We start from the raw sequence: 12,634 nt of genomic DNA, 5'->3' as shown, positions 1-12,634 counted from the left end.
AAACTTTTAAATTCAGACAAAATTGACCCAGAGTTGACACAGGGGTGACATCCATTTTTAATTTCAAATATTGGTAAAGGTCAGGTAATTTGATTCTTAAGTAGCAAGTTTTACACTGTGACCCCTGTTTTTATTCTTGATTTGGTAAAAGAGTAAGATTGAAAGTTTAATTTAGGAAAAGTTTCAGCAAACATTTACGTCTATCACGTTTGAGGCACACACTATCTTATTACGAAAAGTGAATCCAGTTAAAGAACTCGTCAAATGTCAAGGACACAAAGCTATTCATTTCAGGAGAAGATAAGGACCATGGTTAGGATTGAAGTTCAACTGAAATGGACTCCATAAAGCTCCATAAGCTGTATCCGTCTATGTGTTTTCCATTATAATCTGTGTTCTGTTTGTAAAATAGTTTCTTCTTTCTGAATGATGTAAAAATCCTCAGCAGCAGTATTCCACTTTTCAAAACTGGGGTATGTGTGTTATATCAATGTTCTGAGGGCAATTGAAAACTGCATTGCTATACCGAAAGATTTAACCAGACCTATATCATCAGCAAAATACTTGACCAGCATATACTTTATTCTCTGAAAGCAACTCAAGATTTACAAGTCTTAGAGTCAGTTGACAATTTTTTTCACCCAAACAGAGATACAAGAACGTTCCAGTATGTTTGAGCCTTGTGTTGACTTTTACATGTTATGACCATATTTGGTAAAACATGGATACTTTGACTTGTATGCATCTGAATTTGCCAAAGTTTAAGAAGTGATGATCCAAATTTCTGCTACATATAGAAACCATCAAACATTTAACTCAATATTTGAAATCATATGCTAGGGAATTGCAAAGTCAATCCAAATATCTTGATTATTATTTGAAGATTGGCCTGTTTTATCTACACATAGTAGTAGACAGTAGTAGTTGGACATGTAATTCCATACAGAAAACAATGGTTGTCTTCAAAAAGTTTCATGTGAATATAAATGATCTATATAGAAGACAAAACATCCTTTGGTTTGCAATGATTTCAGACACAAAGCATTGTGTTACATGTATTGAAAAGAGAATGTTTTTGCTACAGTTGCCATCAAATGACAGAGTTAACGACTACACCATAAGTCTATTTTTAAGAGGCAGATCAAAATTCTGTGTACCATAAGACAAACAAGAAAATATTGCCAATGTCTGAAACCATGAGTTATATATAAATAAAATGTACCCCCCTAGACTATTTATTAATGTTTCGTACTATCCTCCTACAATGTGTACTTTTCATTTCCGCAAGGGCGCCCTCTAAAGTCCTTGTTAAGTGTATCAAATTGACAGGATCTGTTTGCAGTACTTTGACATGTTCTTCTCCTGAGTCTTCAGTGTGTAATTTCATAGTGATCAATGGATGGATTTGGTGCCGTAGTGACCTGCTGGCCAACTGCAATAAAATAAGACAAATACATTGCTTTATGTCAACATGGATACTAAAATAAATGCAATTTAGGTCACGTCAGGTGCAGGTAACACTGCTCGCTACACAAATTCCATACAAATGTCAAAATCTTACAGTTTACCTAAAATTTCTAATATAAATACATCGAATGTGATCTGAAATCAAATGGATGGAGGGCTAACAGAGATATTTGATATGTTTCACTTGATTTCCATTCTTAATTGAGATAAAAACAGTATATTTTTTGCTGAGATGCCTGAAATGAATGGGGGGAGGGGGGAGTTGATGTGTAATGTGTTAAACAAATAATCAATCTGAAATGGTTTATAATTGGAGGTAAGAAAGGAAACAAGCAAGAAGATAATGAGAACCAAAGGCTCATACATACCTGGATATCAAGCCTCCATTCTAAATTGTGATAGTGGGGAAGGTCCATAGACATCTTTGAAAGAACTTCATAAATTTCTTTTCTGTTTTCTAAGTAGAACTGTAAAAGTGCTTGCTTGAGGTCTTCATTGAATCCTAGAGTCATGATGGAATCCTGGAAGTCTATTTCTGAAATCTGAATTAAAATATAAAAACACATCACTGTTTAGAACTGTATGATTGGTATTACCATGTATGTCTTGGAAAAAGCGTATATATTATTAAACACTAACTGGGACTGCGTCTGCAAGTTTGAACAAAATATATAGATAGTTGCCTAAATCAAATATGGCTGCTTCAATACAAATATGTGAAAAAAGAGGGACATCGTGATGCATATATGTATTGGAATTCTCACAGATACAACATGATGCCACCAGTTTATGAAAATGGCAAGAAATGCAAAATGAAGTCAAAACTGTAAACTTTACTTGCCATTAGCATTACAATCAATAAATCACAAACAGATATAGTTCATAGGTCTTTGATGAAACTACCAATAATTAAATGGTATCAATGATTTCATTTCCTCTCCATTCAAAGAGTGGTACATATTTTGTTGTTTCAAGAGATTAATGGAAGTCTTTCTTACCATCAGCTTTGCACATTCTGTTAACAAGTACATCAATCCTTCTACACCATTCTGCACTATCTCTGTTTTCACTTCAAGTTTTTCTGAAAAAGGGCATATAACATAGGATTTGAAAGTAAACCAGAGAAGGGAGGCATACTTATTTCTATTGTAAGTCATCCTATATCAATATCTCTGCATGTGAACAAATCTAAACAAGCTAAGTTCTACAGTGATCACCCTTTCTCTTTCTTGTTCAGATGGTAATATTCCATACAACCTTCAAAACAATGATTTATAAGCCTGTGTAAAAAATCAACTTGTTTCTAGCACAGCTTACTCCCTGTGATACAAATTTCGGGATTATAAACAACTATTTAAGGGATTTTGCTGAGTCAATGAAATATGAACTGAACATGTTTTCAGTTTTGAGTTCAGCCTACATACTTTATTCTTGATTTTTAACACAATGAAGATGTTAACACATCTTACCAGTACTGCCAATGCATCAAGGCCTGTGTCAGGCATCAGATTATCTTGCCAGGAAATTTACTTTCTAGATTACAATTTCAATGGAAAACAAAAGGCTATGACACCTCCATAATCCTCTTACAGACTAGAACAAGTTTGATCCCACAGATCAAGTCCCAAGCCTTTAAAATGTAACTCCTCAGCACTGATAACAAGTTTGTTTATTTTGTCACTTTGTGGCTGTGACAATAAAGCACAACACATACCCATGTGAGAAATAAGACTGCTTGATCCTAATATTTGGTTGTGTCAACGTATATGTGTGACTTGGGAAGACAAAGAACCAAATAACGCTAAACCCCGTCCTGTTCACCCCAATACCCTGTAAACAGGTCCACACTAACCATTTATAATATTGGGTTTGGGTCAAACCATGGCAGTGAATGGATTAAAGTGTAACTCCTATTCACTTCCTCTGAATCTGAATGCTGACCATTACAAAGACCCAATGAGGTTGAACACTCACTGAAATGATTTTTTCCTCCAGATCATTCAAAGTAACTTACGAGCTGCTGACTGGTAGACTTTAGGATTTGATCCCTTTCTGATGAATTCCATTGCTATTTTACAAAACTCCTTGACAACTGTAAAGTAAAATATTGTCAAATGTTAGTTAAGTGTAGAAGATAAAACACATGAGAAAATCTTTAATATAGGTAGAGTTATATTTTTCTCTAGATACATACGGTTAAAGTAACCCTAACTTACATTAGATAAAGTCACTAGATAAGAAGGCATAACTTTCTTGACATTATCACATTGGGGAGGCACAAGCTCTTTACACTGAATCTTGGGAAAATGTCACTGAGCAAACCAATCTTTGTAAAGAATCCTATGGTATGCCGATCAGAAAATTTGTGGGATTCGGTAGTAATTGTGAACATGGTCGTATACACATCATTACATCCGTAGGAATTCCATAGCAGTTTTTTTGGGAAACTACACTACAAAGTGTACAATGGTGTACTACCATTGTTATAACGCAGCGGTCAATGTAATCCCTGAGGGACCCCCACCTTGGGCGATACCAGACAAATGTGGGGGATTAGACCGTGTTTGCCATGAAATTATGCCTGAGGGGGTGGGGCAATTGCCTCATATTGAACCCCCTGGTCATTTTCACAGATAAGCACAGAATTAAGAATGCCCACCCATTGGGGTAGGGGATTTACAAAGTATGGATTGTTCAGATTGTCTTGCCCCAGGGGGTGGGGCATTTGACAGATTTCGTGAGACTAATATCCAAATCCCCCACTATGCCCCGAGGTGGGGAGGGTGGAGGTTGACATTGACTGCCGCATAATTTTACAATGGTAGCCAATAGTATACAATATCTGATGACATTTTTGTGGGTGCATTGTTGAAATTGAGCTCTTTTTTGCATATTGTTAAATAAACTGGATCTTAACAAACTGTAAATTTGTTGCAGAAGGGGCCCACACTAGACAGGTTCTACATACCCCTGTGCATTTGCAGGGAGTGGGTGGTCCTACTGATCACTGCTCATCATGAAATTAACTTATCAATCACTGTAATCAGTTGATATTTAAATACATCAGACCACTACTATTTATATATAAAGAATAATAAGTCCAAGTCTCTTGGCTTTATCAGATGTACCGGTACGCATGTAGGTAGCAGCACAGATAGTGCAATTGAGTTTGTGATCAGGCAAGCTCAAGTCTCTCCATGCATACTACAGAGAAATGCCTGGGAAAGACTTCCTTATAAAGGGCCCCCTCCTCAACCTGCCCCCCCTTTTTATGTAGGATATACTGTATACGTAATTAATGCCAACCCTAAAGCAAACCCTTACCCTAATTCTAAACCCTTTCAAGGTTAAGCTTGATGTGCTTCCGCGAAGGAAAGTCTCAAGATTACAGACATTCCAGGTATGAAGGGGGCCAAAAGGAATTCTTGCCTTCCAGAACTACGAATTGCAGAGTACTTTCATCTTGTGCTAATTTGTGGACCCAGGCACACAAGCTGCCGACCCTATCCATGTAAATCAGTGTGGCTGCGTGAACAAGATAGCAAAGGTCTAATGTTGGAACACTCGGCTGAAGCTAGCAGCCAAAACCTAGCAGCCAAAACTATGGTGTGGAAGCTAGCAGCCAAAACTTGCAAGCCACTTTCCTCCTATGTTTGAAGTCAAGTGGACATCAATCTAACATACAAGGTTCTTTATACATGTATCAACACAAACACATCATTTACTAATTAATTTATTTGCATAAATTATCTCCATTCTAATTAGCACCTGGTATCCCAGCTAGCCTATGGCTATAAAGCACAATGCATTGTCTGCTGGAATGAAAGAAACAGTGTGCACCCATTACACCTAGCATGTCTTACACTTATACATCCATACTAACAAACTACACTTGTCTCATTTCTTAATTAATTTCTTTGCATAAATTATCTCTGTTTTAATTATCACCCATATGCTAACCTATGGCCATACAGCATAATATAGTGTCTGCTTGAATAAAAGAAAGAGTGTGCATCCATTTCACCTAGCATGTCTTACTCATATACATCCATACTAACAAACTACACTTGTCTCATTTCTTAATTAATTTCTTTGCATAAATTATCTCTGTTTTAATTATCACCTATAGCCAATGGCCACAATAATATAGTGTCTGCATGAATGAAAGAAAGAGTGTGCATCCATTACACCTACCATGTCTTACTCATATACATCCATACTAACAAACTACACTTGTCTCATTTCTTAATGAATTTCTTTGCATAAATTATCTCTGTTTTAATTATCACCTATAGCCAATGGCCACAAGAATATAGTGTCTGCATGAATGAAAGAAAGAGTGTGCACCCATTACACCTACCATGTCTTACTCATATACAACCATACTAACAAACTACACTTGTCTTATTTCTTAATTAATTTCTTTGCATAAATTATCTCTGCTTTAATTATCACCTACATGCTAGCCTATGGCCATACAGCAGAATACAGTGTCTGCATGAATGAAAGAAAGAGTGTGCATCCATTACACCTAGCATGTCTTACACTTATACATCCATACTAACAAACTACACTTGTCTCATTTCTTAATTAATTTCTTTGCATAAATTATCTCCGCTTTAAGTATCACCCTACATGCTAGCCTATGGCCATACAGCAGAATATAGTGTCTGCATGAATGAAAGAAAGAGTGTGCATCCATTACACCTAGCATGTCTTACACTTATACATCCATACTAACAAACTACACTTGTCTTATTTCTTAATTAATTTCTTTGCATATATTATCTCAGCTTTAATTATCACCTATATGCTAGCCTATGGCCATTATGCATTGTCTCCTGGAGTCAAAGAAAGAGTGTGCACCCATTTCACCTAGCATGTCTTACTCATATACATCCATACTAACAAAATTCACTGCTCTCATGTCTTAATTAATTTCTTTGCATAAATTATCTCTGCTTTAATTATCACCTACATGCTAGCCTATGGCCATACAGTGGAATATAGTGTCTGCCTGAATGAAAGAAAGAGTGTGCATCCATTTCATCTAGCATGTCTTACACATATACATCCATACTTACAAACTACACTTGTCTCATTTCTTAATTAATTTCTTTGCATAAATTATCTCTGTTTTAATTATCACCTATAGCAAATGGCCACATGAATATAGTGTCTGCATGAATGAAAGAAAGAGTGTGCACCCATTACACCTAGCATGTCTTACACATATACATCCATACTAACAAACTACACTTGTCTCATTTCTTAATTAATTTCTTTGCATAAATTATCTCCAATTAATCAACATATATATGCCAAACCATGGCTATATACAGCACAATGCATTGTCTCCTGGAGTCAAAGAAAGAGTGTGCATCCATTTCACCTAGCATGTCTTGCTCATATACATCAATACTAACAAATCACACTTGTCTCATTTCATAATTAATTTCTTTGCATAAATTATCTCCATTCTATTAGACTCCTTATGCTAGCCTTATATATATGGCTATACAGCAAAGTGCAATGTCTGCTGGAATGAAAGAACGAGTGTGCACCCATTACACCTAGCATTTCTTACACATATACATCCATACTAACAAACTTCACTTGTCTCATTTCACAGTTAATATCTTTGCATAAATTATCTCCATTCTAATTAGCATCTATATGCTAGCCTATGGCTATACAGCACAATGCATTGCCTGCTGTAATGAAAGAAAGAGTGTGCACCCATGTCACCTACCATGTCTTACACATATCCATCCATACTAGCAAACTGCGCTTGTCCCACTTCTTAATTAATTTCTTTGCATAAATTATCTCTATTATAATGAGCATGTGCATGCTGGCTAATTGCTGTAGAAGTGAATGCATGGTCTGCTGGAACAAAAGAAAGAGTGTGCATCCATTTCACCTGCCCTGTTTTCTGCACATACATCAATACTTACAGACTTCATATACCTCAACTCTTAATTATTTTCTTTGCATAAATTATCTTTATTGTAATTAGCATCTGTATACTGGCTTGAAACAGAATGCACGGTCTGCTGGAATGAAAGAAAGAGTGTGCATCCATTTCACCTACCCAGTCTTATACATACACATCTATACTGACAGACTACTCTTCTTCCATTTCTTAAATAATTTCTTTGCATAAATTATCTCAATTATAATTGGGACGTATATGCTAGTTTATGGCTGTAGAACAGAGTGCATAGTCTGCTGTGAAGTTTGTTAGTATAGATCTAAAGACACAGGACAGGCTAGGTGAAAAGGATGCACACTCTATCTTTCTAGCAGACACTGCATACTATGTATAGCCATAGGCTAGCGATTATGTGGTAATTAAAATGGAGATAATTTATGCAAAGAAATTAATTAAGAAATGCGAGAAGCCTTATTTGTTAGTATGGATGCAAGACATTGGTAGGTGAAATGGATGCACTCTCTTTCTTTCTTTCCAGCATACAATTGTGCATTCTCTTGTATTCACAGGCCAGCATATAGGTGATAATTAAATAAGAGACAATTTATGCAAGGAAATAAGGCCAAAGTAAGTAAATTCTTTGTTTGCGTCCACTCAAAATCCTAAAAGGTACGCGAGTAAGCGGCTAATAAACACACACAGAAAATTTAACACAAAATCTGTTTGCCTTTATTGGACAATTTTTCTCAAACCACATGAATACTCCTGTCACAGTGTGACACACTGTATGATCACTGTATGCATTTTCATAACAAATGGATCAAAATAAACAGTCATTCTTTGACGTTTGCTTTTCTCTTTCTTTCTTGTGCATTCAAAGTGTCCACATGTCAATACCATTGCACAGCAACTTGACAGCCTCATCAAATTACTTAAATCTGGACAGTTTGAGGAATGGGTACACTATAACAGTATACAGTAGCGGTCTTTTGTCCTCAAGTTCTTGTATGTTTCTTTCAAGTTTCTTGTAATGTCTATGCTCTGATGGAATGTCATAGTTTGGCTGAAAGGTGTCTGTTTTGAAAGAAAACACCAAACAAAAATGGTAACTTGTAGCCTCTGCATTCAATTTTAGAAAGATGGGGCATCAGAGAGAAGAAGAAATTGGTGATATAATTGATAAAAGTATTCCCTGTAGCTTCCTCGGGACCATCCGTAAAACCAGCACCTTTCCTTTCCATCAAATAAAAGAAAGCATTTTGCAATTGTCAGTCTCCACACACAGACTCATCAGACCAAAATTTAGGTGGAAGCTTCACATCTATATTCCTTGCACTTTCAAAGTACCACACCCCAGATTGATTGAAAAGATGAAGTATCATGGCATAAATGGAAATATTCTACAGTGGGTCAAAGCATGATTGACAAATACAAAACAGCGAGTAGTCATAAATGGAGCATCATCTGAATGGAGAATACGTCACAAGTGGTGTCCCAAAGGGTTCAGTTCTTGGACCAGTACTGACATCAATCATACTGGTGGTGAAATTAGTTCTGAACTCAAAAATTTACTGACAATACCAAGACATATCATCCCTTGCGAAATTGTAGTGATCCTGAAATTCTACAAGCTGATTTTGACAAGCTACAAAAAATGAGTGAACACTGGCGGACGCATATTGGCTACAACAACCCCTTCCATAAATAATCAATGAACAATATTTCACTGGGACGTACAACTGAAGGAAAAAACTTGGGCGATCTACTTCATTCTACCTTAAAACCTTCAAGCGAATGTGATAAGTTTACAAAAAGCAAACAGAATGTTGATCTCATCAAACGATCATTGTCGATCAAATCAAAAAAATGTCATTCTTCGTCTTTACAAGCAACTTGTGAGACCACAGCTCGAATATGGAGTACAAGCTTGGTCACCATGGCTACAAAAGGACATAAAAATCTTAGCACGGCAAATAATACCTAAACTCCAACACTACAATTATCAAAATAGACTTAAACAGCTTGGTTTAATAACACTTCAACAAAGAAAAATTCATGACATGATTCAACTCTAGAATTAGTTATCAAAGGCCATTGTAACCTTTCACTTGAGTTAGCAGCTGACTCGAGAACTTGAGGACACTGTCCCAAACTTCATAAACTAACCGTTCGACTTAACACAAGGAAGTACTTTGTTCAGCAAGAGTTGTGGACACCTGGAATAAATAACCAGCCGATGTCATTAATGCAGAAAGTGTGACCTCCTTCAAGAGCAGCTACGACCGCCTACTACAAGTTTGAACTTTCACAGAGGGATTCTAATATACTTTCCCATACCCAAACTGAACAAAAAGTATGTAAATGCCTTTCGTTAACAGGACTGATCACTGGTTTATTTTTGTTTCAAGTTAAAATGGACGAATTAACCAAATTTTTGGCAAACCTAAAAGACCAATTAACTAGGATAGGCCTCAACACTTTCCGATTTTTCCGTCTGCCATACTCTCTGAGTCGTGGTACCCAAGTCCAATCGGCCGACTGAATCTCTCTCTGTTCAAGTCCCAATTGCTCGCAATGACCATGCCTTCAAGTTGCCGTGCAAAGGTTTCCTGTTTTTTAACTTCGATTATTTCCCTGCTTTCATCCATTTTTTATCGTGACGACAAAGCAACAACAAGGCAAAGCCACAACAGACAGCGAGAACATGAGGCCCCGGCGTGAGGCTGAGAGTATCGACAGGGGTAAATGTGTAAAGAGTACTGTTTTACCGCATGGTCCATTAGTGAAATCTGGCTGCCGTAAAGGAGTGTTTCGTCGCAAAGTTAAAAGCCACAACTTGTTTTTGCGGCAAATAGCGCCACCAACGGCAAAATTATGAAGGAAAGTTTGTGTTTTTTTTCCCGAAAAATCTCAGAAAACCTAGGCGCGCGCGGACGCAAAACAAAGAATTTACTTACTTTGGCCTAATTAAGAAATGAGACAAGTCTTAGTTCTCAATATGGATGTCTATGTGTAAAACAGGCTGGGTGAAATAGATGCAACTCTTTCTTTCTTTCCAGCAGACAATGCACTCTGCTGTATAGTCATAGGTTAGCATATATAAGTTAATTAATTGGACATAATTTATGCAAAGAAATTATTAAGAAATGAGACAAGTGTGGTTTGTTAGTATGGATGTATATGAGTAAGACATGCTAGGTGAAATGGATGCACACTCTTTCTTTCATTCAAACAGACAATGCACTCTGCTGTATAGCCATAGGTTGGCATATATATATGTTAATTAATTGGAGATAATTTATGCAAAGAAATTAATTAAGAAATGAGAGCAGTAAAGTTTGTTAGTATGGATGTATATGTGTAAGACATGCTAGGTGAAATGGGTGCACACTCTTTCTTTCATTCCAGTAGGCAATGCATTGTGCTGTATAGCCATAGGTTGGCATATATTTATGTTAATTAATTGGAGATAATTTATGCAAAGAAATTAATTTAGAAATGAGAGCAGTAAAGTTTGTTAGTATGGATGTATATGAGTAAGACATGCTAGGTGAAATGGATGCACACTCTTTCTTTTATTCAGGCAGACACTATATTCTGCTCTATGGCCATAGGTTAGCATATAGGTGATAATTAAAGCGGAGATAATTTATGCAAAGAAATTAATTAAGAAATGAGACAAGTGTAGTTTGTTAGTATGGATGTATATGAGTAAGACATGCTAGGTGAAATGGATGCACACTCTTTCTTCTATTCAGGCAGACACTATATTCTGCTCTATGGCCATAGGTTAGCATATAGGTGATAATTAAAGCTGAGATAATTTATGCAAAGAAATTAATTAAGAAATGAGAGCAGTGAAGTTTGTTAGTATGGATGTATATGAGTAAGACATGCTAGGTGAAATGGATGCACACTCTTTCTTTTATTCAGGCAGACACTATATTCTGCTCTATGGCCATAGGCTAGCATATAGGTGATAATTAAAGCTGAGATAATTTATGCAAAGAAATTAATTAAGAAATGAGAGCAGTGAAGTTTGTTAGTATGGATGTATATGTGTAAGACATGCTAGGTGAAATTGATGCACACTCTTTCTTTCATTCAGGCAGACACTATATTCTGCTCTATGGCCATAGGTTGGCATATATATGTTAATTAATTGGAGATAATTTATGCAAAGAAATTAATTAAGAAATGAGAGCAGTGAAGTTTGTTAGTATGGATGTATATGAGTAAGACATGCTAGGTGAAATGGATGCACACTCTTTCTTTTATTCAGGCAGACACTATATTCTGCTCTATGGCCATAGGTTAGCATATAGGTGATAATTAAAGCTGAGATAATTTATGCAAAGAAATTAATTAAGAAATGAGACAAGTGTAGTTTGTTAGTATGGATGTATATGTGTAAGACATGCTAGGTGTAATGGGTGCACACTCTTTCTTTCATTCCAGCAGACAATGCATTGTGCTTTATAGCCATAGGCTAGCTGGGATACCAGGTGCTAATTAGAATGGAGATAATTTATGCAAAGAAATTAATTAGTAAATGATGTGTTTGTGTTGATACATGTATAAAGAACCTTGTATGTTAGAATGATGTCCACTTGACTTCAAAATATAGGAGGAAAGTGGCTTGCAAGTTTTGGCTGCTAGCTTCCACACCATAGTTTTGGCTGCTAGCTTCAGCCGGGTTGTTGGAACTGCGACGGATCAGCGTAACCTACTGCTTCGAAAAGCAGGATTCTAGTGTCTGGGGCTTTCTTTCTTTTTCTTTTTTGTTGGTGGGGGTATAAATAGCAATGATCTGAGGTATTTAAATATCGACTGATTACTGTGAATGGTACGTTAAATTTCCTGTCGCACAGCGACGGGCGTAATAATAGGAATAGGGAGTGGGTGTGTAGCCTAGCTCTTGCTTGTGCGGGCTCACGGCCTCCATTCGAGTCACGTCAACATCACTGACATCATAAACACAATAACTGCATGCGATTTCCCGGCAAGTGATTGGGATTTGGTTGCATTTTCTGTGTTGGTAATTCTTACCGTCTACATCTACATCCGTTAGAAAAGAAAGATGTTCCTTGTGCTCGTCTTCTAGTAAGAGTAACATGTTGGCGGACAGGCCAGCGACGACACTAAGCTAGCTGTGACAAGAGGTGTTTCCCTAAATGAAAGAATAGAATTACCGAACAAACGAGGGGATGTCCCATTCGTTTGTTCGTCTTT

At 36.6% G+C, this 12,634-nt stretch overlaps 1 protein-coding gene across 1 annotated transcript; it reads right to left on the bottom strand.

Moving 5' to 3' along the window:
• Positions 1-561: 561 nt before the first annotated feature.
• LOC139119460 (COMM domain-containing protein 2-like) lies at positions 562-12,608 on the bottom strand. The gene is made up of 5 exons (XM_070683281.1): positions 12,452-12,608; positions 3,482-3,559; positions 2,466-2,548; positions 1,836-2,009; positions 562-1,432 (listed from the first exon to the last, which is right to left on the bottom strand). Exons 1-5 carry the CDS (start codon positions 12,516-12,518, stop codon positions 1,232-1,234), a joined length of 603 nt encoding a protein of 200 aa, XP_070539382.1. The 5' UTR covers positions 12,519-12,608; the 3' UTR covers positions 562-1,231.
• Positions 12,609-12,634: the final 26 nt, after the last annotated feature.

This window comes from Ptychodera flava, chromosome 19, assembly GCF_041260155.1.
Source record: "Ptychodera flava strain L36383 chromosome 19, AS_Pfla_20210202, whole genome shotgun sequence".
Lineage (NCBI taxonomy): Eukaryota > Metazoa > Hemichordata > Enteropneusta > Ptychoderidae > Ptychodera > Ptychodera flava.
Note: the sequence above shows the minus strand (reverse complement) of the source record. Positions and strands in the feature narration are given on the sequence as shown.

Bases quoted from the DNA above. Each gene is read 5' to 3' on its own strand.
- LOC139119460 (XM_070683281.1), bottom strand. From the start codon at position 12,518: ATGTTACTCTTACTAGAAGACGAGCACAAGGAACATCTTTCTTTTCTA. The intron at 2,549-3,481 runs GTAAGTTACTTT...GCCCTTTTTCAG, and splicing joins AGTCTACCAGTCAGCAGCTC to AAAAACTTGAAGTGAAAACA. The intron at 2,010-2,465 runs GTAAGAAAGACT...ATTTTAATTCAG, and splicing joins CAGAATGTGCAAAGCTGATG to ATTTCAGAAATAGACTTCCA.